This window comes from Anoplophora glabripennis, unplaced genomic scaffold, assembly GCF_000390285.2.
Source record: "Anoplophora glabripennis isolate ALB-LARVAE unplaced genomic scaffold, Agla_2.0 scaffold732, whole genome shotgun sequence".
Taxonomy (NCBI): domain Eukaryota; kingdom Metazoa; phylum Arthropoda; class Insecta; order Coleoptera; family Cerambycidae; genus Anoplophora; species Anoplophora glabripennis.
The window spans coordinates 190,508-218,480 of record NW_019416873.1 but is presented as its reverse complement, the minus strand read 5'-3'; the positions used below and the strand labels follow the sequence as shown (position 1 = coordinate 218,480).

Here is a 27,973-nt window from a genome sequence, read left to right as displayed (position 1 = left end):
CCAACTTGATCCTTTTTTTATTTTTAAACAAAATAAAATTTCATATTCAAGTTTGACAAACCATCTATTTTTGGAAAATCTTTTCGACCAGGCAAAAGCCAACTTTGATTTTCATTTAAACAAATGTAACACTAATCTATAAGTCAAAAATAGAAGTAGAAAACTGTTATTAAAAAATTACATCACTGGTTTCTAATGCAAAAAAATCAATAAAATAGCGTCAATATTTCAATCCAATTGTAGGGCCACCCAAAATACAAAAATTTGATTGGCTATAAGTCGAAGTAAAATAATAATAAAAGTAAAACACTTTGCAAAGCTGCAATTACTTACCTTTAATATTAACCGAGATACCCTAGCAAGACTCGACAATGGGATACACTGTTGCTACGAAAAAGAAATTGAATTTTTTAAAATTTCGTATTTTCTTTAACAAATTGGTTCTATTAGACATCACGTAAAAAAATAAAAATAGTCACATTTTAAACAATAAAACATTTAATAAAACAAATGAAAGGTAATGTTCCGCAGAAAAAGTAATTACGGCGTTATTTTTGCAAGAAGTCAGAACAAGGACTGCCATAAATCAGTCACCTGTTGTGTTAAAAAGAATTCTTAAATTCAGTTAACAACTGAAAATATCAGTAGCAATATACATATGTTATACCTAACCGGTAATGATTTAAGTTTTATTTCTTATAGCGGTGTCCTAAGTATTTCATTATTTTATTATCTACTTTTATTTACTTGTTCCACTTCGAACGTACTAGAAATTCTCGCGCTCTTTCAAGCGCTGTCTCCCAAAACAGAAAAAAAAACGACAACATACTTTACTGCAACTTTGACACAGTAAAAAAAAAACAAGAGGATATTTGACTAGGACTAGATTCGTGTGCCCCAAGTCACGTTATAACTGCCTAAAACGTAGATTGGGGCGTAGTATCTGTCCGAGATGGAGAGGAAACAATTTCGTTAGCCTAGCACGGTCCTAGGAGACCACGACTCCTACCAGAAAGTGTAACCCCCGTCTGAACCCCCTGCCAAAAACGAGTTCTTCTTCTGTCCTAGAGCTACCTGGTGACCTGCCATAGCGGCTAACTGAGCAGCATTTGGAGGTACTCCGGGAGGAGCGGGTGGCAGTACCTGCTGAGTTATGCCATCGAAACGTGCACCTGTGTCATAACCATTCTGAAACAATAATTTTATATAAATACGCACAGCCCACTTTTCCTAACTCGTGCAAACATAATATCATTAGTTATACAGGGTGATTCAGTAACAATATCATTAATTTTAACGTACTCAGAAGGCCTAATTAGGCCAATCAAATTGTCAAAAATAACACATTTTTAGGAAAAATTCTGTAGAATTCAATGAACTACTTTACCCCACCTGAATTTTTGGGTTTCATTTTCAAAATTACATTCAAAGTTCGCAAAAAAACAGTTTTTTTCATTTATAAAAAATAGATTTAGAAAAAAATGTTTCAAACAAAAGATGTAGGAATTTTTAATACAAATCGAATAAGCCCAAAGCGGTTTTGATCGATAAATAAATTAATTAGTTATGGCAAAAAACCGCTACAAATCAAATCTCAAAAATAAATATTTTTTTATGAAACTTGAGCAATATAAAATGATTTTTTTCAAAATTGAAAAATATTTTAGTTTTTGTAAAATTCCCATAATATCAACATTTTGATACGAATTGAAATAAAAAAGTTAATCAAAGTTTTATGGCCCCGAAAAAAAAAACGATTTTTCAATTGTTTTTTGCAATATTTGAAATCGACTTTAGGCTCGCGCAATATTTGCACATAATAGTGTAATTATTAAAGAAAATTTTAAGCCCAACCCCGTTCCTAAAAATGTGGCGGCCTATGAATTAAGGGGATTTTACAAAAACGCTTTTTTTTCGAAAAACTCGAATTTTGCAAAAACTATAAAATATCTTTCAATTTTGAAAAAATCATTTTATTTTGCTCACCAAGAGTTATCCTTTCACCAAGTTACATAAAAAAATATTTATTTTTGAAAGAGATACAGCTATTTGAAAAAACTGCGATTGTTAGCGGTTTTTTTGCAATACCTAATTTATTTATCGATCAAAACCGTTTTGGGCTTATTCGATCCGTATTAAAAATTCCTACAACTTTTGTTCGAAACATTTTTTTCTAAAATGTTTAGTTTTTTTATAAATAAAAAAACTGTTTTTTGCGAACTTTGGCTGCCATTTTGAAAATGAAGCCCAAAAATTCATGTGGGGTAAAGTAGTTCATTGAATACTACGGAATTTTTCCTAATTTTTACATATTTTCAATTACTGAACTATTATTTGGCATTTGAAAAAGTAATTTGATTGGACTAAATAGACACAAAATTGAAGAAAAAAAAAAACATAAATAATGATAAAATATTCAAATATACAACCGTTAATCGCATCTTCCGCATTCTTTACCCACAAATTTGGAGATCACGTCATACATATGGAGAGGAGGTATGTAGAACGCATACAACTCGCAGTTTATTTCGAATTATTTCTTGTGTCAGTCGTAATGGCTAATTTCGCGAATTTTGAATATTCGAAAATGGTGGTTTTATATGGAGAATGTTTACGAAATGCGAATGCCGTTGCAGCAGAATATTAGAGGCGTTTCCCTCATAGACAACATTTTCCGAGCCCACTAACCTTGCGAGTTTTTTATGTCTTCACAATGCTGGATCTTTGATACCATGACAAGAACTTACAGGGCATCATCAAAATGATTTGAATGTGACAGAAGCTGTTTTAAATTTAGTTGAGGAAGAACCTACTATTTCGACAAGAACCCTTTAAAGGCGGTTGGGGATATCCCAAAGTAAGGTCTGGAGAATATTACGAGAAAACTGTTTTTTTGGCAAGGCATGCATCATTTATTACATATTTTAACATTTTTAATCGACTGAAGTGGGCAAGAAAAAAACATGAGTTTCTAAAATAGTCAACACAACTGTTTATTTATGATGTCTAATAATAGGAAAATGTTTAAATTTGCAACGTCGCTTCAGGCCAACATCAAGTCGACATGGGAACTGTGAATGTATCAGTGCCGCCAACGCTCAGGAGCAGTCCAAAAAGTGGTTTAAATAATGATTTGAACTTTTTTTTTTTCAGCGTAAATATGCATTTTAAAGTTCTTTTAATTGTGTATTCTACTGATTTTTTCCTATCTTCCCTTAAAATTAATGACATTATGACTGAATTACCCTGTATCAGCTACATTATTAGATTATGTTAAAGGGCTGATGCTTGTCCACAAATTTTGACATTTTTTGAGCCATCAGGATCCAGGGAGCATTGCGATAGATGCCCTCAGATGTAACAAATTTACTATTATTGTTTATAGCTTTTATTACCCGATTATAACAATTTAAGGACATTAAACTGTGGCCAATGTCAACAGTTAGACTGACCTTCTTGTCCTATAATATTTACTGATAATGTGACTTACTGGTATCATGATAGTGGGCCTCAACTGTGCAGGCTGCATGGCATACGAGTAGGCACCTAATGAAGGATAATACTGCATAGGGGCGTAAGTCGGATAACCTAGATAAGTTGGATAACCGGCAGCATACATAGTTCCTGGAGGATACATCTGCAATGGAAAAAAATGATTAAATGAACGATAATTATAAATTTAATTGGTAGTTTAGTTCTTAACATACAGGTATGTAAGTTAATCTAAAAAATAAATGGTTTAGTTTTTATACAGCATATAACAGGCATTTCACAAACTTTCAGAGCGGCTCTTGTCAAAACAAATATTAACAATTTTTTGTAATCTACAATCCTACAATAATCTTTAATTTTGGTACAACACAGTTCCGTGTTAATATACAGGGTGTCCCGAAATTCATGCAACAAAATTTGGTCACAGATTCTTAAGACAGATTTAGGGAACCTGTATTTTTTATTTTTGCCAAGTGGCCCTCTCTTTCGGAGTTACAGCCCCCTGAAGTCCGCGCCTAAGAATATTTTTTTTATATCTCAGAACCCTGTTGTACGAGAATGACTAAATTTGATACACAGGGGTTTTATGACATGTGAAATCTGATGGAGCCCCCCTAAGACAATTTTTCGTGGGCCTCCTTGTCTTTGGAGCCAAAAAAATTTAGTCGCATATTTAAATTTCTTAAAAATTCCACTAGAAAGCCATTAAATTTAGAAACTTTTTGTCACTTTATACTTTTTTCGTAAAACGCAAAGTTTTCAAGAAAAATGTCAAAATGTAATCGAATGCATATCGTGATATGCCATTTTCTTCAAAAACATTTCGTTTTACGAAACAAATATCAATAGACAAAAAAGTTTCTAAATTCAATAGCTTTCTAGCTAACTAATAATTTAAAAAAAAAATCAAATTTGCAACCAAATTTTTCTGGTTCCAGAAAAGGGGGCCCACGAAAAAGTGTCTTAAGGGGGTTTCTCTCCAAAAAGGGTAGCACTGTGATATTGAACATGTCATAAAGCCCCTGTGTACCAAATTTAGTGATTCTCATACAATATGGTTTTGTGATATAAAAAAGACTTAGGGGCAGATTTCAGGGGGCTGTAACTCCGAAAGAGGGGGCAAGTTGGCAAAAAGAAAAAATACAGGTCTCCTAAATTTGTCTTAAAAATCTATGACCAAATTTTGTTGCATGAATTTCGGGACACCCTGTAGTACCATTTGACATTTTTCTTTCATAGTTCGATTCCCCTCTAATTTTGTTAAAAAAAGGTATACCGTACGTCAGTCGATATCATGTACCGTTTTTGAGAAAAGCGAATTTTATTAACAACATACATTTATTATCAAAAATGTGATAACATTTTTGAAAAAATCTTGTTTTCTATAGAATTAAAAGAAAAAAGAGAACGTAAGATGTTCAATATGTGCACCTTGAACTTCAATACATTTTCTGAAATTGCTCAAACACCTCTGGTGTAATCAAAATAACATGTAGTGATCATTTCTAATGACGTCGGCGTATGTAATTATGCGATTTAATAATTCTTCCCTACTTATTTATAGGAGTTTGATAAACAAGACAAGATGACAAAAATAAAATTTGATTTTCTCAAAAACGGTCCAAGATAACGATTGATATATGACCTTTTTTTAGTAAATTGAGAGAGGAATCGAACTATGAAAGAAAAATCGCTGTCAAAGATGTTTAAATTTAAATGGATAATTTTGTCTGCTCCTGTATTAAACTTGGAAATGAACATTACCATGAGTTACTTTAATTGCCCAAATTTCAGTGTTGTCATGGTAACGACTTAGAAGTTATAATTGGAATTTGCTTTCAAACTTCTTTCTACAACTATTTTGAGCTCCCCTGTATCATTTTTGACACGACCTTTCCGGACACCCTGTATATACTACACACATGTCAAATTTAACCAGAGCAACTAGTAAGTATCCTCAGAGTTAGGAGTCTTTCAAATAAATCTGATTTGGAATTGACAAATATTCATAAAAAAATTAGTATAAGCTTATTAATATGAAGAAAATCCTCAAAAAAAATTATGAGTAGTTTGGATACCTAAGAGACGAGATATTAATAAAATAATTTTTCACGATTTAGTACAGTCTTATGAGAAAGCAGATTTTCTTGGTCTTTCCACTTAGAATGCGCAACAATTGACAAACAATTTCCACAGCAACTTGTATAAATAGGAAACCGATATGTAAGGAACCTATAATCCTCAAATAGTGATGGTGAGATTCATAGCTTGGAGCAGGGGTAGACAGAAAGCAATCCAATATCATCTTTTTTGTTGGACTAGCTGGCTGAACTGCTGACCCCTCAAGGCACACCCCAAGCAAAAATGCTACCTATGCCCATGATGATAGATGAACTGAATTTTCTATTGCATAAAGAAAATGGGAATGACATTTTCATTTGGTATTATAGATATCATTTTATTCCTTTAAATAATATTTAACGATATCTTTTGCATGAAAATGTGTATTTATATGAATTTAAATGTATTTTTTCAAATATTGATGAATGATTTAACATGAATTTAATTCTTGCACAAAAAAATCTAATTTTTATGCAATATTATATATAACAATACTTTTAGACTAATCCAATTGATCTTTTATCAGTATTGATATTTTTCATGGTGATACAGATCAATACGATGTATCGATATTTTTTAAAGTATCGCCAACACTAGAGTCAGCCCTGAAGTTAGACGTAATGTCCTGTTGTACCCTAAGTCTAAGTGTCATATTACCAAGCTTTCAATAGATTTGTTCCAACAGACATTAGATTTAGCTGCGACTATCTGGAATAGCACAAATTGAATTTTAATGTCCCAACAGCTACTGAATTGATTCTGGAACTTCTTAACGGTGTATTCCAACAGTAAATACAAATCAGTGAGGACATATTTTTTTATAAATAGGTGTTATGGAGTGGGTGACCAAGGACGTATTTTCCTAAAGGCATAGTGGGTGATTGCCCTCCGGCCGCCCCTCTAGGTTTTTTTTACATTTTACATTTACTAACAGGTGCTGGGGCGGCCCAGGGCGCATAATTTATAAATAAGTTTTGTGGATCTGAGTGTGGCAAGATTTTAAAATTTCTTAAGAGAAACTTGTCTTTGCACTTTTACATACAAAATAGATATAGTTACTATTTTGCTTCAAATAAATTTGTGAACTACTTCACTAATATTCCCAAATTGAGTCATATTTTTTACAGCTTGTAGAAACAAGAATTTTTTTCAAATTATATTTCCAAAATAAATAAGCTACAGGCTTGTTAAAAAATTCAAGCTGGGCTTTGCAGAGAATTTAAGTAAGTCAATCATCCACGTATACAAAATAAACAGTACAGAAAGCTACTGTTTCTGCCTCTTTTGTGGATGTTTTTTGATTTCTTATGTTTGTTCATGTCAGTTCTATCATAGACATTAGCTGTGATTTTTACTTGAACAGTTTCGCTTATAATGGCCCATATTGGTAACAGCAATGAATTAGTTGACATACCAATTTATGGAGTGTCGTTAGACTGCTAATGCAGCATTCTGGCTCTATGTGGAACTTTTATCCTTACAACTTCATCCCTCACCGGGATTATTTGTTCAGGTTGTGCAGAGAGACAGAGACACTAGTGATTTGCGGGAATATCATGGAGGGGATGTGAAAAAAGATCTAGAATACTAGAAAACATGCGATGGGAGGAATAAAGAACAAATTTAAAATCTTGTTGACGAAGACCCAACAACAGTACTCGAGAAACTTGTACCCATTTGATGATCAACGAGTTCCAATTCTTACAGCCACAAAACCACCCAAACACAGTTTAGTTTTACAAGTGGCACTTATAATAACATGGAATAAATCAAATTTCAGAAATGTATTCGTTATGAGTATGAATACTTACACACTATAAAAAATATCACTCTGTATATGGATAATGAAGCACTAATTAAATATATAGTCAATCTGAAAATAGTGAACTATCGTTCTATCACCGTATTGATTTATATTATACAGGGTGTCCCGAAATTCATGCAACAAAATTTGGTCACAGATTCTTAAGACAAATTTAGGGGACCCGTATTTTTTATTTTTGCCAAGTGGCCCCCTCTTTCGGAGTTACAGCCCCCTGAAGTCCGCCCCTAAGAATAATCTTTTTTTTATATCTCAGAACCCTGTTGTACTAAATTTGGTACACAGGGCTTTTATGACATGTGGAATCTGATGGTGCAACGTTTTTTGGCGGGGAACCCCCTTAAAACAATTTTTCGTGGGCCCCCTTGTCTTTGGAGGCCAAAAAATTTGGTAGCACATTTAAATTTAGAAACTTTTTCTCTTTATACTTTTTCGTAAAACGCAATGTTTTCGAGAAAAATGTCAAAATGTGATCGAATGCATATCGTGATTCGCCATTTACCTCAAAAACATTGCGTTTTTCGAAACAAATATCAAGAGACAAAAGAGTTTCTAAATTCAATGGCTTTCTAGCTAACTAAACATTTTTTTAAAAATCAAATTTGCGACCAAATTTTTCTGGTTCCAAAGACAAGGGGGGCCACGAAAAAGTGGCTTAAGGGGGTTTCTTGCCAAAAAGCGTAGCACTGTGAGATTCCACATGTCATAAAACCCCTGTGTACCAGATTTAGTGATTCTCGTACAATATGGTTTTGAGATATAAAAAAGACTTCTTAGATTTCAGGGGGCTGTAACTCCGAAAGAGGGGACCAGTTGGCAAAAAGAAAAAATACGGATCCCCTAAATTTGTCTTAAAAATCTATGACCAAATTTTGTTGCATGAATTTCCGGACACCCTGTATTGTGATATTCCAACAATAAAAAAAAAACTAGTGCGGAAATGGTGAAATTAGTTTCTCGTTCTAAGCAAAAACTGATGGGATGGTTCTTTGAAGCATGCATACAATCATTCATATTATATGTTCCATGATAGAACTATAATATAACCACTAGTTCAGAATCACACTTTGCTCACACAAGTGCTTAAAATTGTTCACTAATTGATTACGAACTGTCCGCAAATTGCTTTTTGTACAAACCTAACTAACAATAATTCTAGTATCCCACATGGAAATCTAAACTAGTGACAAACAAAACTAAAACCTAAACTATTGTAATGTCAGTGAGTGCATATTTCTTTTTTTCTTTACCTGAAATTGTATTTTGTTAGGAAAAATTTAATCGTTTTTAGTTAAAAATAAAATCATTTTTAATTTGGAAATAAAGGAAACGGGCATAAAAACTATAAATTATGAACGCCTCTGGATTATCATGTAATTAGATATATAGCTAATGAAATTTATTGCTTTAATAACTATTTAAACATTGACCTTTGAAAATTTACTTTCCAAAAATATAAAAATAATCAGTCGGATTTGTTGACAGTTTTGTGTTTACTGTCAGTTGTATACTGCAAAATGATAATCTGGAATAAAACATGTTGAGCCCAGTCAGAATTAGTGAAAAAAATAAACAATTTATTATTACTTTTACACCAATTCAAAAACTAGTTATTAAAGTTAAAAATATATATATATATAGGGTGTTCCTAAATAAGTGTCGCAATGGAAAACTGTAAATTCCTCTTGAAAAACGAAACATATTTTTCCTCTTCCATTTTTCTCTCCTGGCTTTCGTTTTCGAAATACACGGTGTCAAAATTTTAATTTTTTTTTAGTTTTTTGCCAATAAGGAACCGTTTGAACAGGACTGAGCTTTTGTTCACACATTACCACTATTAATATCTACTTTTTCGCATCCTTCTCGAATTCATTGGAGTGGTGGAGATTTGAAGGTAACGTTTTCCCCCCTAACTTTTAAGCCACTGGGAAAATTGACAGTTGACAGGAAATTCTGAAGCGCCAATGAATTTTACACAAATAGAATTCCCTGGTTCATTGCTCTAAAGTCAACCGTTTTCAAGAAAAATTACTTTTTATGAACAAAAACAAACATTTTGCGGACGTTTCGAAAATCTTTTGCAATTCAAAAAATAGGTGGTAATAATTAACAATTTTAACGAAATTTAACAACAGATAGGATTTTAATTTAAAAAAACTTAAAAATAATTTTTTATCACTTTAGCGACTAAAATTTACAAAAACTGTTGTTAAATTTCGTTAAAAATTGTTAATTATTACTACCTATTTTTTTGAATTACAAAAGATTTTCGAAACGTTAGCAAAATGTTTGTTTTTGTTCATAAAAAGTCATTTTTCTTGCAATGAACCAAAAGAACTCTTTTTGTGTAAAATTCATTGGCGCTTCAGAATTTCTGTCAAATGTCAATTTTTGCAGTGGCGTAAAAGTTTCCCTTACGATACCTTAAAAGTTCCACCACTGGCACGTGATGAATTCGAGATGGATGCGAAAAAGTAGCTACTAATAGTGGTAATGTGTGCACAACAGCTCAGTTCTATAGTTCAAACGGTTCCTAAAATATTGGCAAAAAACTAAAAAAAAATAAAGTTTTGACACCGTGTATCTCGAAAACGAAAGCCCGGAAAGAAAAATGGAAGAGGAAAATAATGTTTCTTTTTTCAAAAGGAATTTGCAGTTTTCCGTTGCGACACTTATTTAGGAACACCCTGTATATGCTTGACTTTCCAATTTAATAAAAAGCAGCATGTTTTACCAATATTCTCCATTAATTTTTTATAACATCCATTTTATTTTTTAATCTGAAAGTGATACGTTCATGTTTATTAGATATATTGACAATGAATTACAAAAGAGAACTAAACTGCATTAATTTCTTACCAGTTTTTACACAAATGTCTGCAAATATTAAAACTACGGAATAAACTCTATAATCCAGACTATATTTTAAAACATTCTGGTTAATAGAATGTATTCTAGTCATTGGCTAGTCTGGATTCTGGAATAATCAATCGAAGTTCTACTATATACCAGCAGTTCTTACACCTGATACTGGTAAAATACTGATAATTTTTGCCTCAATAAATTAGTCAAGAAATTGGCCAAGTTATATTGGTCAGTATATGTAATTGAAAAAATAGAACTGGTTTCAAAATATGACCAATTTTAGTGACTCGGTATGTAAATATAATCAACAATACCAATTCTACAATTTTGGCATGCTTGTATTTTAAACATTTAAAAAATAGTCGTGTATTTAAAACTATAGTGTTTGTTATGTTGGTATATCTTAGGTCTATTCTAGGGTCGCGTTCAGTATACTCACTGATCGCTTACTGATATCGGGAGCAATTTTATGTAGCAAATAATTTTTATGAGCAGTAAAATCCTTGAAATAGATAATCTAAATTTAGCTTCTGCAGTTGTGTATTTGTAAGAAAAAGAACAAGTAGAGGTAACATATCAATAATATCAATGTTAAATTATGAGTAACAATTAAACAAGATGAACAAAAATGCTACTCAGCGCGACTCTGACCAAATACAAAATTGACAACTCACTGATCACTATTTTCTGATACATTTTTATTCTAAAAGTTGGTAGCCTCAAATCTGACTAATATATTGTTAAATAATAATAATCGTATGAAAAGTTTAGTTTCTCTTGGAAAACAAAGAGTCTGACAGATTATTATTACGATGTTAAATAATTTTAACAACTGGCATTTTAGAATAGTGGCCATATTAAAAAGGGAAATGTGCAATGAAGCCTTGGAAGGACCACCAGGAGATAATGCAACAACTGAAGTAAGGAGCAGATTTATTAAAGTTGATGCAAAAGCACAGAGTATTATAGTACACAGTGTGTCTGATAAGCACCTACATATAATTAAAGATTGTGAATATGCAAAAGATCAAATAGCAGCTTTAAAAGGCGTATTCGTCAGATCCAGTTCGTTTACAAAACTAACTTTATGGAGATAGTTACTCGGTTTTAAGTTTGGGATAAATGAAAAGTTGGAAGACCATTTCTTGAAATTTTACACAATAATAAGAGAGCTAAAGAATATTGGTTCAAATATTGATAAAGGTAACAAAGTGTGCCATTTGTTACTATCTTTATAACCGTCGAAATATGACTCAGCCGTGACAGCGTTAGAGACAGTATCAGATGTCAAATTGGATTTTGTGAAAGCTAGGCTATTAGACGAAGAAATTAAGTTCAAGTCACGTGAAGAAAGTAAGAATGAAGGAACTAATGAAGTAAGCTTCAAGGCAACGACAAAGGGGTGCTATACATGTGGCAGTCAATATCATTTTCGGGCACAGTGCCCAGAACATTCCCCGAAAGGTAAAGACACAAATAGAGGCACATACAGAGGAAAAAGAGGACATTTTAGAAGTAGAAGTCATCATTATATAAGGAACAGAAGTTACGTAAATCAAAATGATGAAAATATAATAAATACGAAACATGAAGCTCACACAGTTGAAGAACCAATAGTGTTGTTAGTGTGCAGGAACCATAAATAATGAAATGGAAGGAAAAATTAGGTTCGTTTTAGACTCTGGAGCAAGTAATCACTTTGTACAAGAGTATCTAGAGAAACATATATATGATATCAAAACAGTACCTAACTACGTGTCAATTAACATCGCAAACGGTGAAACCTTGAAGGCAAACAAATCAGGTACATTAAAAGTTAAATGTACGAGACAAAATATAAGTATTGAAGCTTTAATTGTTCCAAATATAAGACATAATCTTCTTTCTACATCAAAAATGACAGCTAAAGGCCATAAAATAACAGTTGAAAAAGATAAAACTACAATTAGTGGTAAAAATTTTGTCTTAATTACATGATTATGAAATATATTCAGCTTATTGTTTACTCTCAACATCAGAAGAAGAAGAACCAAAAACATATACAGAAGCAAGTAAATCTGAAGAATGGCGACAAGCGATAAGTAAAGAATTAAATTCGCATGAAGAATTACAAACATGGACTCCAGTAGAGTTACCTAAAGGTCAAAAAGTGATAGAAACAAGTTGGATTTTTAAAATAAAGGAAGATGAATCAATAGAGCATAATATTCCATATAGAAGACTAATATGTAGTTTAATGTATCTATCAATTATAACTAGACCAGATATTGCTTTTAGTGTTTCCTACTTAAACCGATATTTGGATAAACCGATCAAGCAAACCTGGAACGCTGGTAAGAGACGGGACAACAACTTGGAATCATGCCATTAATGTGAAAAGTCAAACAACGCTGGGTAGTACTTGAATGGTAACCATCCAGGAAAGCGATGCTTGAACACCTTCTAGTGGCTTGTACATTGGTGTATTCACAGAAGGTATACAAATTTAGGCGAAATTTGTATAGAAAGACGTATCATCCCTTGGTAAGGATGTAAAGCCTTAGGGCCTTTGTCTAGGTTAGTCTTTTCTAGTTCTGTCTTTGTTAGGTAAAAGATCCCTACTCTACGACAAAATGAGGGTTTGGCAAAATTGGTTGGGGGTTGCTCTTTTCCTGGCTTCAGTGTTTAGCTTTAGTAGAGGACACAGACCAACATAAATTAACAAAAATGTAAAAGAAAATGTACAGGGACTTATTTTCCTAAGGGTGTAGGAGGCGATTGCCCGGGGTGGCCTGTTCTTGTGGTTTTCTACAGCTCAAAATTTTTTTTTACAGATACTGGGCTGGCCGATCATATTCGCCCAGAGCACATAATTTAGGAATACGTTCCTGGAAACGCATTGAAATCTCAAATACAAAATAAAATACTTACATGCTGCCCAACTATAGCTGCTGGGTGGGTCAATGCTTGATCATATGTAGGGGGTGGTCCTTGGGGATAAATCTGTGTCTGCCCAGGGATCACATATGGGTTTCCTCCTGGAATTCCAGGCATCACTAGGAAAACAGAAAAGAACTTTATTTATACTATACAAGATGAAGTGGAAATTAGGCATTTTAGCAGTACGTAGGTACTGTAGTCGAAAATTTTTGTTTCATAGTAAAAAAATTTAATTTAATATTTTGTTTACAATGTTAACTAGATAATTAAATAGATTAGATTTATAAAACACATTAAAAAGGAAATGTTAAATTTGTAAATGTGCAGTCAATTTAACTCGCCTTTCAAAATTTATTTGAAAAACACTGAATACTTGGCCTACTTGTAGCTCATTCCTAAATCTGTAGTGTTTATAGCGGTGGTCATGGTTACATTCGCGCAGCAGTAAAAGACGGAGTGGGAGTAGCTAAGTAGCGCATATTTACTATGCAGTTTTGGGCTCTGTTTAATCTAAATTAATATGGTTTCCAAAAATTGCATTTCATGAGCTGTAACACAACATTTAGCATGTTTAGCACAGAAATAAATAGTTATCCAGCATTCCCGAAATCGGCTGTTTTTTTAAGTTTCTCATGACTGAAAGGTGCACGATGGATCAATATACATCACTTCTCAATGGAAGTTTTTTCACCATAGCCCATGGAGATATTCAGCCAGTAGTGACATGGATATACTAGTGTTAGGAAACATGGATCTATGCAATGTAAACAACTCATTTATGGAGTTATTTTTAACAGAATCATTTTTTAATATCATCTTCCAGGAAGAAGTTAAAAAAACAAACAAACAGTTAAGATGCATGGGAATTACTACTCATGAAGAGGTTATTGCTTTGTCAAATGTATTAACTCAACTTTACGATGATGTTCAGGACAAATAGAAAATATTTGCTCTGCTGTTTAAATTTATAAGCTATGGAACATCTAATGGATTGCCTGAAGTGTCACCAGGGACTCCTTTGCTGCACTATGTTATTTGGAAGATAATATTATTAGTTGGTCTGGAGTGAATATGTATAGTCTGGACAGGAGTAAGAAAAGAATGTGTTATAAAATCTTAGTATTTTACTTATCCAAGAAATATGTTTCATTAAGATAATAAATGTATTATTTTGTAATAACTATAAATTTTTCAAAAATCAGCAGTAAGTCGCAACTGTTTTTGTTTAATAAAAGACATTTGATAAACAAATTATAGGTCATTTATATGTAAACGGTTTTCTACAAATTCTTATCATTTTAATATATTTCTAATTTTCAGTGAACAATATTCAAAATAAATTAAAACAAAAAAATGAATATATACAAATAGAATATTCAAAATTGCCTTTGCCTCTATAGTTCATTGGTCTGTCTGTCTGCTGATGAATTGTCACAGTCGTCAACTGTTAGTAAAAAATTATATTTCTCCTTTTTTGTATTTTGTGAGCAGTAAATGTACAGTGCTCGAAATGAAAGAAAACTGGCAGAATAAAGCAAGTTGCTTTACAATAAATTATAAGCAGCGTTTTGCAGATTAAATATAATGTGGCAAATAATATTTTTTTTATAAAACTTTATTTCACATCAGTCAACATGAAAATAAAAATACATTCAGAAAAATTGTATCTGGTATAAAAAACATTCATATATAAGTTAAAATTGGTGGTTGTAAACTATCATTACCGTCATTGTCCTTGTGGAAATGTTACTATCGCAAATAGATACAATTTCATCTACCATGCTCTCGATTTTTTTCGTCCAGTTCCTAATATTTACCTTTGAAGCCAAGAACATAATTTACATAAGATTTCCAGTTAGCAGGTGTTATGGATTCTATTGCCTGCATTTTTATACACTGTTTAATTGTCGCCAACCCAAGGCATGGTTCAAGTCCTATACCTACAATCCTGAAGTAATACATATGTAAATGATGCATGTTATCAATTTTATAAAGTTATCACTACATTGGCCTCTGATTGAGCTCATTTTGGTGGAACTAGGAAATCATTTCTGTTGTTATAGAATACTTGGTCAGAATTTCTTTTACAACATGAGTGTTGTCGTATTGGGAAATTCTGTTGCTTATTCTTTTTCAAAATTATCTCGGTTCATCTGCTCTTGAGTTTTCAGTTGTCAGTCCAAAAGGAAAAAATAATTCCTCTTCTTTCACAAAACCAGCATCTGAATGAGCATGTGGGATAATTATTCGGCTATTTCTGTACTGACATGTACTATCCACCCACATTTAATCCAAATACTTCCTTCCACTCCGTATTTCTTGGTAGCTGCTAGATATTATTTCTTTATTTTGGCAGATATACTATTCAATCCTAGTTTATTTAATCTCTGGCTCATAAGGAAAATTTTTTTGTTTTATGGAGACAAATAACTTGCTGCAGGTTGAAACTTTAAATTTATATAAAATTTCCATTGTCCTTATTGCTTGAAAATAGAAATCGTTACGAAGATGTCATAGATGTTTTACGAGTCATTCATTATGGAATCCAGTACCGTATTGTCAAGTTATTTATTAGAGGTAGACCTCATTTTTTCTCAATTATTGTTTTGCCACCTGTGAAAAACTTTAATTCTTTAATTTTTTTCACAGGTGATAAATTACCCATTTTTAAACATTTGTTAGCTTCTCGATCATAGACGTACGTGAACATGGGAAACTATTTCTCGTACACCACTTCTTATCGTCTTTCCTTGTATACATTTTCATAATTTGATATTTATAAAATACAATATATCATTAAGTTTATAGAAAATTTGAATCTAGTAAATAGAAAGTAACTAATCAAAATTCATAAATCACAGCCGAGGCATGAACGATTCCAATAGATCTCTAAAGCACGTCACTATCTTACGAGTGAAATGACAAACATATAGCTCTATTTGTTGAAAAACATTAGATATCTGTATTACAATGTATTATTATTATCAATCAGCTGCACAAGATTGCCTATAGTTTTCTTCCATTTTACAGATGTATATTATATTTCACTGCCACGATTTCGTGAAGATTGTCAGACCTTCCATAAAAATTTATTTTAATACATAACATCTTAGACTATGTTTAATCAAGGAATTGATTTATTATGAAATTGCTAAACAAGAAATTCGTAGTAAGAAAATTAATGGTTTTTGAAAATATCAAAACATTTTCTATGGCAATGATTTGTCATGTTTTTTTTTTAGGCAATTAAAATGTGATTGACGTTAACATTAACTGTTGCTGAAAGTGATTTGATATAGGAGCTTACAAAGTTTTTGAAATGTCAACTAGTGACACGTTTTACTGTTTTCTCAGTGCGAGTCCTTAATAGGGCAAAAAGTTGATGTAAAAAGTTATATATTAAACATAATTAATTTTTGTTTTTTAACAAGATACCAAATTAAATAAAAAATTCTAAATGTTGTTTTTCTTTGAAATTTTTCACTTTGAAAAATGACTGAATCGACCCTCGAGTCAAAATGAATTTACTGGTTAGTAAATTGACTTACCACCATAAGGCTGTGTAGTAGGCATGGGCGGATTAGCCTGAGGAGGAGGTTGGGGGGTAAAAGATGGTCCACTTGATGGTGGGGGACCCGCACCACCAATCGCTGCAATTTCAACAAGAGAACGTATATTTATTTACAATTTTTACAGGATTCGTCGACAGGTACGCAAACCAAACTCAAAAAGTTAAATGATCAGTTGATGAGTAAAATTAATAAGACGATTCATAAAAAAACACTAATTTTGAAAATCAAAAAGTGTAGTAAAATTAATTATCATATGATTATTTGTAGTGAAAAATCTTTAGAATAGTGACACGTCTGCTATGAATATAAACGTATAGAGTCCAGAAAACATACACCTACTTAAAAAATTTATGCAAAAATAAAAAACATCAATATATAATTATTTTTGCATTAATTTTATATCGTGACGAGAAAATATCTTACAAAATCCCCTACAATCTGTACATTTCCATTATATTTTATTTATATTCATAAATATCGTTTTATATAGATGACATGCAAGGAAAAGATTTATTTATGCTTTTCTTGGTCTGAAAATTTGGGCTTTTGCTTTGCTACCAACACTTTCCGTTACATTAAATTAAATAAATCTTTTTTTTTACATGCAAAATAAATATAATGATTGAAAATACATTTCCTAAAATTGATGTGTTAGAATAAGAAATATATTTTCAATAAAAAATAAATAAAAACAGCATGCCAAAAAATAAAATAACTAATTTGAAGTGTTAGAGATTCAACAGATTATTTCTATAATTCTCGCAAATCTCTAACTTTCATGCTAACGGGGTCTTAAAAATCAAGCTTATGGTAATTTTATGTATTTAAGTAAGCAGTTAGTTGTATTATTTTAAAATCGGGGGAAAATGTGTAATCACAGATTTAAAACCTGTACAAGTTGCACATAAACGAAAAATATAAAAATTATTTGTAAAATTATATTTTCAAATTAAATATTTGACAAATAAACTGTAAATCTTGTATAAGAATTATAGTTTTCATTTATGTGCTACATATAAAAGTGGAAATAAATATCTTCTACATGCTCTATTGTCTATTATAGTTTATACACTACACATGCAATTTTGAATGATTCAGAATATTATTCACAATTAGGTTTTTTAATGGCAAATTAAAACTTTTACAAATGTAAATATATCAAGTGACCAAAAACTTAATGATGAAATAAGTTTTATAAAGAAAAAAATATATTTTGGATCATTCCAAGACAAATATTCATGATTTGTTACAATATTTAATATTATACCTATAATTTATTTGAACAATATATTTTTGTATTATAAAGCAATTAAAATGTACATCTTTTATATTTTACTTAATTTATTGGTATATACTCCCTCGATTTTTCCACTTTGTCTTAACACAAGTAGGAGAAGAGCACAATATACATTTTATGTTTAGCATGTAATGAAATTGTCGCCTAATTTTTTTCTAGGAAATGCAAATATTACTGTGACCAAATCAAATTTATCGACTCTGAAGTAAATAGAGAAGCAGATATATAAAAAATATGTAAAATTACATATTTGTATTTTTTAACATCAGTATAGCGAGTAAATGCTTTGAGAATAAGTTTGATTAAAATATTTCCAGGAAGTAGTCCAACTAAAATATATTTTGTAATATGCAAATCAAAAATTTAAGTGAAAACTTTTACTACTTTTACAATTAATAAACGATTTTCATGTAAGCACTAACAAGTGTATTATTTGAATAAAAAAAATCATGAATATTTGGGTTAAACTATATACTAGAGGAGGGTTACTTAATCTAAATTAGTCACATATTAGTAATAAATAATCCAAACATTATAAATACAAAAATCCCTTGGACCTGTTGCAAAATCATCCCTACCTATCGAATGAAGAAGAGATAGAATTTCAAATTAAACATTCGATAGATAGTTATTTCTTAAGATAGTATTAGCGACGTAGATGTGCGCAGCAGTATAGCCAACATTGTAGCAAACACCGGGTGAATCCAGTAGGTATACCACCCTACGCCCACACACAACAAAAGATATGTAACCATCTGTATATCCATGTGTTGGTTCTACGTAAAAAAAATTTGCACATGTCTGGTTACATGTCTTTTGGACTTCAGATCATGCAGTGAATAATAGACCACAAAATGTCTAATGTTGGACCACTGAGAATATTTTTACATCTTCAGCTACAGTAATTGTTACAACTCTGCATTATTTTTTTCTCGGTGAATATATATAAAAACTGACATCCATATAAAATTTTGTACTTGTATGAAACATATGGAGTCAGTATTTAATTTAGAAAACCGAAATAAATGACTTTATAAACAATTATTTTACTAACCAAACTTTGTGCTTAAAACAATGCCACACATAACATTTGTTATTCCTTCTTTCTCTAGATTTCTATATTATGCGATTATATTTGCACTAAAAAATAATAGGTATAAACAAACTTCGGTGTATTAAACATATTTACAACTTACTTCAAAAAATTATTTTTGTATTTTTGTGTTATGCGGCTTCATTTAAATTATTTTCTATAATCACCATCGTTGCTTGTACTTATCATTATTATTATTATTATTTATTATTAGGTCAACTACTGATAATATTAAATTTTGTAAGTTTTTGTATTTCCCGACATTAATCATAGGCATTCTTAAGTAATATTTACAAACCAAAATCGATGATAGGAAATAAATGATGGACATGTTGGATTAAAACCTAAACGGTCTAGACAATTTTAAGCCCGGGACAGACGCTCCATTATGCAGACCAACGTGCTTGCACAAACTTTAATTGTACGGCAAGACTAAATCGTTACTAACTATTCAGTTTTGTTGCATCAATTTGCGTTCAGTTATGAAACGTCATACCATAGACTTGGCTTATACACATCTGCATCCATACCAGAGTGAAATTTCCTAGTTTTCTTCAACTCTTTTCGAAAACAAGTGCGTAATGAATTGATTTTTTTTATTACCGTGTTTTTATTGGTTGAGGGATCTACCTGTTTTAACTTTTCTATTAATATCTCATATGCAGCATTTTTCTTTGTTTGTCCCATTGTCTTTGGATTTTACCTTCCAAAGTAATGGATTTTCCCTGCATAGGTTAATGAAATCTGTGAAGAACTCTCTCGACATTAGCCATAGGTCTGACATATTGTAATTCAATAATTTAAGTCGATCACTATATTACCTACTAATTTTAATATGTGTATAACAAATTTTACTGCTCGTTAATAATAAAAAGACTACATATAAATTGCAAGAACTGCCAGACATTACAACTTGCCTCTAGACAACTCTGTACGTGCAGCGAAAATATCTGGCAGGTTTGATTTCACTCAAGCCCAACAATTGTCTGTACAGATTTAACAAGTCTGCCAACTTATCAGCACTCTCTCAATGATAAATCGTAGAACTTAAGTTTGCACAAGCAAGTTGATGTGCATGATGGAACATCTATTCTGCTCTTAAGGACAGCTTATATAAACCACCCAATTCAGATGCACCGAAATCATATGACACGCATAGCAGGCTGCACATCCTTCTCAGTCTGCACAGATCCTTCACTACTGGTCGGCTATATGTAAAAAAAAATTACAGTTTGGCAATACTGTCCAGAAAATTTAAAATGAGTGGAAATGGTGAAATATGTCAATATACAGCTTTAAGTGTGCAAATAATTCTTACAATAGTAATTTAAGTTTCTTCGGATTATCTAAAAAATTCTCTACGTAGTCTATTAATTATATTAATGAAAGTATAGATGATGATAAAAATATTTTACTGATATATTTGCAATATGTAATTGTGTAATAGTTTGCATAAACATTTTTTTGAGTATTTCCTGCATAAGAGGACTTTTCTTCAAATTATGTATGTATTAATTAATTTTATTTATGTTAATGTGAAAATTTATTTGCAAATAATATGTGCCCACAATTATACTCTTTCTTATGAAACTCATTATCTATTTTAAAACTGCATAATTTTTTTTTCTTCACTGCTCTATCCACGAACACTGAAAGCAGCCGAAAAAAGGTCAAAATGCCAACGACTAGTGAATTTGGTGGTTTTCATATGCTGCGATTTAAGTTTATTTTTTTCTAATTCTACCTGTACCTTAAGAATTTGGTGAGCGTATCCTCTGTCTATGAAGTCCTCCAACATTCAAATTTAAAAAAAAATGTATAATGTTTATTTGTTAATGAATATTTCAAAAGTGCTTTATAAATTTAAGTAATAATTCAGTGACACAGTCAGAAATTTGAAATTGAAAATGTAGGTCGCTTTAAGGAATTTCAAAGAAAATTCTGAAAATTATACCTCCAATTATTATCATTGTAAACAAATAGTTTTGTTATTTCATTTAATCTGCTTTAGTATGGAAGAAATCGAATTTAACTAATTTAAATAGAATTTACAAGTTAAAAAAAATGTCGAGTACACAGTAGGAGCTTTCTATTGTGTTGGAATCGTTCTACTGTCTCATAAAAATTGCATCCTTCTAGCTGCTACAGTTACGGATAGTTTTTAATTAAATAAAATTTGGAATTTCAAAAAGGCGGTTCTGATCAAAATGTATTAGTTTTGCATTGTGCTTGAATGGTTGTCCTCTCATTTAAACCACGTTACCTCAGTAGTTTTAGTTGAGGAAAAATCAAATTTAATTAATGTCGAGTTTACAAATTTTGGAAGAGAATTCTGATGAAAATAGTAGGTTTTGTATTGTGCTCAAATAATTCTAGTACCTGGCGTCTGTAGATGCGAAGAAATAGAAATTATTCCATTTAAGTAGAATTAAGTACTTTCTAAAGACAGTTCTGGTTTCAAAAATAGATGCAATATTGGACTGTGCTCAAATAGTTTTACTGTTTTATGCAAATCATTTTCCTCTAGTTGTTTTAGTTGCAGAAAAATGGAAAGAAATGGAATTAATATAAGAACATTTTGTGGATTTCGAAAAAAATTCTATGTAAAATAGAATTCTTGGTTCTACTATATTATGTAAATTCTTTTACCCCAGCTGTGTGTTAATTTATATAGACTTTAGCATTTTCAAAATAAAAGTTAAGAATTGTTCATTGTGCATGAATAATTTTACTCTCATCGCAAACTGCATCGCTCTAGCACTGTAGTTGATATACTGAATTTAATTAATTTAAGCAAATTTTAGTTAAGTCATAATTAAAATACAGCAGTATTGTATTGTACTGGAATGATTCTATTATATTATGTGAATCACATTGTTTTAGCTGTTGTAGTTATATAGAATTTAAATAATTTTGGTAGCAGTAAGAAATTACAAAAAAAAGACTGCTCGAGATATGGATATTAAATTGTTTTCTTGAAATTTCTGATAACTACTTACATCAAATAAACTGGATACCCCTGGACTCCCTAGAGCAATGCAGTTTGCACAAAATAGTAAAACCATTCGAGCATAATGCAGAACTTTAAATGTATTTTCATCTAAATTCTTTTTTCAAAATCTTAAATACTATTGAAATTAATTAATTAATTAATGCTCATGAAAAAAATCCATAGTCAGAGTAGCAGCACTTATTTGGTCCCTTTTGAAATATGAATTTTAGATGTTAAAAAGTGAATTGCCTTTTGGAATTGGAATTTAAATAAAATTATAATAATAATATACTTTATTTGATTTTTCTAATACATTCTCTTGAAAGAACTAAGTAACCTGTCAACACTACCGTATTTGAGTGACGTCAGTATACTTAGGAGGATGTGGATTGTTTAGTTAAATACATATCACAAACCCGGTGAGTTATTTATGTATGTATGTATTTACACTTAAATAACCAGCAAAAAACAATAGTTAAGAACAACGGTCATAAATTGGGGAAAAAGCAATAAGTTGGTTGTCGATAATTATGTAAAGTTCATGGAAAACTGAAAACGTTTCAGAATTTTTTATATTAAAAAATGACACTGATTGGTGCAGATTGCGGCAATCAGTTTCTGAACAGTTGAGTTTCATTTTCTTTTAATATTACTTAAAAAATAGGTATCTACCAGAAGTGTTATTAAAAAATAATTAACTGATAAAAAATTAATATAAATTATATTTTTTTGAAAACATAACACAGTAATCCTATTAATTATACAGATTTTAGGAGAGTTACCAGATATCTGGTTTCCAACAAAAGTCTCCGGTTTTTAGCTGAATTCTCTGGCCTCAGACTGAGAAAACAAATTCTGAACAAAAAAGGCAAAAGGATGTTTTAACCTTCTTATTATATGTAATAGGCTGATACTGACATTCCTAAAATATAGTTTATTTTTAGTACTAATGATTTGGCAACTCTATCTTCAGGTATCTTTAATTTGAGACAGTATTTCAAAAGCTATTGGATTTATAGAATAATGCTTAAAATTTAAAGGTGATGCTCTCAGATAGCTGCCTAAATTTCTAGTCGACACAGAAACAACAGAAGTAATTTGGTCGAGCAATATTTGTGTAATAATGAGTACTATTTGAGTAATACTTCGGTAATATTTAAGTTTGAAACAATTAATTATGCCACAAGTACGATGTATTTGAAGCTGTGCTCTCTACCTCATTTCTATTATTTTTGAGTAAAGCTTCAGTAATTATAGAAGTTAGTATTTTAATGTACAAGTTTTGAACAATGGTTTACTCCTCAATTCCTGCCAAAGAGAAATTTATTATTATGATGCCATGTGCAATTTTTAAGGAATAAAAAAGGATCGACAATTTTCAGAAACTAGTTCAAGCATTTAAAAAAAAATGTGGTTAGGTATATAGAGAATGAAAACATGACTCATTTGACATGATACCATTTAAAGTTTTTGGGATGAGGGTGAAAATGACGTCGATTTTGATATCAGTGTGCCTCTCAAAATAAAAATTGCCCTATTTTTTAGATTTAAATAAGAAAATGCTTCTGTACAGAGTTAAAGGGATCAAGTTTTCGTTGATACACACTGTACATATCAAGTACATATTTCTATGAGGTTATAATTTATTGGGTAGTCTGTATAATGTGACACAAAAAACGATTCAAATTTTGAATGTAAAATTGATTCTACATATTTATGACCTTAGGCTTTTTTTCGCGACTGAATATTGGTGAATATCTGACTTGTAGTTACTATTTCTGTCTCTTTTGATCTTAATTGTCATATGGTAGTTTAAATCGCTTCTTTCACTCATACTACACATACTACATACCTACAGCAAATAGCAGACGATGTTGAGTAGTTTTCAATGAAAAATAGACTGCTCTATTTTCATCCAATAATCATGTTTGCAAATATGCGCATTACTAATTATTATGTTGATGTGAGAGCATTTTATCAAAGAGAAACTGATCAAAATTTGTAGGCTAAAATGCTCATTTTCTAATTAATTAGAGGCATACCTAGTCTGTCAAGGAATTAGTTCAACTTCTAGTTCATCGGCGAACTATATGATAATATGATCTATTTTACTACTTACCTTAGCATACACAAAAGAACGAAATGCGAGGAATGGGAAATAGACAACAGATTTCCACTCTTCGTGATAGAAGTATGAAATAGTAGCCTAAGACATTTTATTATTATTACGAGGTAAAATATATTAGATTTAATGCATGAATAGACCTGTTATCTTTGAAAATTATATATTAGATATTAATCATATTTCAAGCTCTTAATATTATAAACTATATATTTAATTTTATTTTGCATTTTAACATAACAGAAAAATAGGTTATACTTAATTTTAAATGTTATGCTTATAAACTCGCTAGACAGAAATATTTTTCAAAATGACCAAATTTCAAAAAGTAGATAATATAATTCTACACGTACTAATTAGTGTGTATGCAAAATTAGAGATTGACAAATGCGTTGGAACAGTTTTAAAATAATTATTTAAAACTGATTTTTTTATAATATTTCAAAACGGCTGTGACGTCATATGGGGTACCTTGTAGTGAAATTATGTGTAGATGATTGCGTAAAGGAAAAAAATTGGAGGAAGAAGATGTTCTGTCAACAGTCAGTAGTGTCACTCTGTCAGTGACATTGTGGCATAAAATATTTTCAAGTCTACTTAGTTATTTTCCTTAATCTTCGAATTCCTTTATTAAGTAAAATTATTATTTAGTAATAATCATATAATATCTTACTTCCCTTAGAATTAAAGCAGAATGTGTGAAACGGGATTTGTGAAAGCTACTTCGCAAATTTTACCGAAAATTGATATTTTTATGATCATGAATTGAATTTTTAAAAAGAGACGACCGTTTTAATATTGGCGAAATCAGAGGTATAAAAGCAGTCAGGTAAGGATTAACATATTTAATGAATGATTTTATTGTGTTTATTTATAATATAAATAATAAATATAAATACCTATTTATTTACGGAAAATTATAGTGCAGTTCGGGAGTCTTATGGAGATAATGCAATTGGCTATGTGGAATGTGGAATGTGGAACAAAACACCACTTAAATTTTGTTGAATCCATTACAATCAGGAAATTAATAATAACTATCACAAATACTCTTAATTGATAGACTGCTGTCACTAGTGTCACTACTGTCACTTTTGTTTAAAAAACAGGAAACAGGGTAACAGGGTTTGATGGACAATTTTGATATATTTTCTTCTTCAAAATTATGCAATAGGATCGCTATTAGCTTCTTGTTTAATTGCCCCTTATGACGTCATACTAATTTTTAAGTAACACAAAAATTCATAAATGATTTCTACCACTAATTTGTCATATATTTAAAATTTGACTATACAGGCAGGTTCTTTTATATAAAATCTTTGTATCAACAACAATTTGTATATGGTTTGTTTTTATAGTCAACAACCCTGTTGTGCAAAAATAACTTGGATAATTCTTGGTTTTGAGTTTATCAATAAATTCAGATGCATGCCTTCGAGGGATATAAATAATCGAATTACGGAAGTATTATTGAAACGTTATTATACAAACATTACTCAATCATGTAGGTACATCAAATTATTCCTGCAGTTTCCTTCTATTAAAAACTGATTTTAACAATTAAAAAGTTAACAAAAATCAAATCTCTTGTTATTTGATTTCACAACCATTTCATGTTTTTTAACTTCCTGTGCAAGCTTCTACTGCAAATAGTTATTCAATATCAGACAGCACAAATATTCATTATATAAAATTTTATTGTTTTTATAAATATAAATTTGGAAGAAAAATAACATTGAATTTTGTATGCCAATACCAAAGGGCTTTAAAAATTCGCGAGCATTTATCTAAAAAAAAAAAAATAGTAGACTTTAAATATAGTCAATATATGTCCTTCTAATGAATAAAAAATTAATGAAAATTTTCAAAATATTTCAGTAATTAAAAAATATAAAAAAAATAAAAAACTTGTCACGGGACAAAATACCTAATACTTATAGATTTAATTCCACTAGGTTACACCAATTTATTTATTGTTAATGTTTTTACAAAAAAGAATATATAATAGGAAAAAAAGATTTTCATAAGACTGCTATAATGCGGACTGAGCCAGATTTAACATCAGACCCGAGGGTATTTTACCAAAAAATACTAGTATACTTACTATGCTCATTCATTGAAACATATTTTACTTGAATCGCTTCTGAAAATCATATTGGCCATAAATAAACAATGTTAAGATTATTTACAAATTTCAGTTAGTTGGAAAAATATCACCCTGTAAAAAACACGATTCACTTATAATATACCTACAAATTTATTGACTTTTTTATTTATTGTAAATAAAAAACTTAATGATACGAATTTCTCAATCAGTTAACTAAATACAATATTATTGTAGTAGTTGTAAAAATATGATGATACCTAGATCCTATGATACCTAGATTCGATCATAGAAATACTTTAATTTATACTAAATATAGGTACCTACCTATATACAACACACATATAATTCTTAGAAATCAAACCAACATCCATTTAAAACGAGATGCCAGATATTTTGGTATGGATTATGATTATAAGTAGTTATTTGAAACCTGTTCGATCTTTTCTCGAGTTTTGAATAGTAATTTTTTTCTTGCGATTTATTAAATCCAATTAATTGCTACCCTACGTAAGTCAAAGTATACAAGGTTAATACCTAGTCCTCACAAATAATCATGGTTGCTATCTAAGTTCATATTCGTACCTACAAACAAGCCATTGTTTTTCACTAGTTAAACGAGTGAAATGTTTCCGTGAAAATTTTTAATTGAATTCAAGTTTCGTTCGCTGGCAAATACAAACGATTTTTTTTTCGAAAGCTCGCTATCCAAAAATAGACGTGACCTCCGAGATTTGTAATTACAAGCAACGAAGTGTTACGAAATGAGAAACATCTGTTCTCGCACGGCCAGTATCGAGTGAAAAAATGCAGGGTTGCACACAATTCCCAACCAAAAAAAATCTAGTGAAGGTAAATCGTTGAGCGGGATAACCAACAAGCATCAGCCACTGTATTAAACACATGAAAATAAATAGGTACTGTTTGTCTCGTGGTCGGCGTCCGGGGTGGCTCTGCTCGTCCTCCTCTGTAGCTTTTAAACCAGGCGCTGCAAGTAACATAACTTTCGTGATCAACTTGCCCTCCTAAATACAATAAACATTAAAATCCCTAATCTGTACTGCAGTACTTTGCAATGTAGGACAAGGCTATGAGAGAGGCATGGGAGAGAATGAGTTAGAACATCTAGGTTACCTGATACAGACAGAGATAACCTAACTGTTAGTATTGATTCAAACATCCTGCATATTATTATGCAATTTTAATGTATGTTCGCCCAATTCTAGCTCCGCATTGACTTAGGTACTGTACTACTTAAATAGTAATTTTTCCTTCTCAATGGGCGTCCATTGCTTGTTTATTTATTCTATAAAAATCGTACCTATTTTGAAGTTACACCTAGCCACCATCTTTAACTTGAACGGATCGTCTTACCTTTCTTGTCAGTCATTTCTTTAGAGTCTTTGTTGAGTCAAAGCAATAATACTATAACAAACACGTTATCTAGCGAAAACAAATGCACTGCACCAACTAACACTCAACGAAATTACAACGCATACGCAAACAAAAGTCAAAATTGTGACAAAAATGAGAGACAGAAAAACTGGACTCTAAAATGGTAACAAGATGAATAA

General features: G+C 30.9%; 1 protein-coding gene across 3 annotated transcripts; it reads right to left on the bottom strand.

Moving 5' to 3' along the window:
* Nucleotides 1-687: 687 nt before the first annotated feature.
* Nucleotides 688-27,973, bottom strand: LOC108911785 (DAZ-associated protein 2). Of its 3 annotated transcripts, none has more exons than XM_018716805.1 (5): nt 27,774-27,973; nt 16,768-16,869; nt 13,211-13,335; nt 3,491-3,637; nt 688-1,188 (listed from the first exon to the last, which is right to left on the bottom strand). In XM_018716805.1, exons 1-5 carry the CDS (start codon nt 27,787-27,789, stop codon nt 1,006-1,008), a joined length of 573 nt encoding a protein of 190 aa, XP_018572321.1. In that variant the 5' UTR covers nt 27,790-27,973; the 3' UTR covers nt 688-1,005. The 3 variants fall into 3 exon arrangements, with proteins under 3 accessions (XP_018572321.1, XP_018572322.1, XP_018572323.1); XM_018716806.2 differs by lacking the exon at nt 27,774-27,973 and adding an exon at nt 27,321-27,382; XM_018716807.1 differs by lacking the exon at nt 16,768-16,869.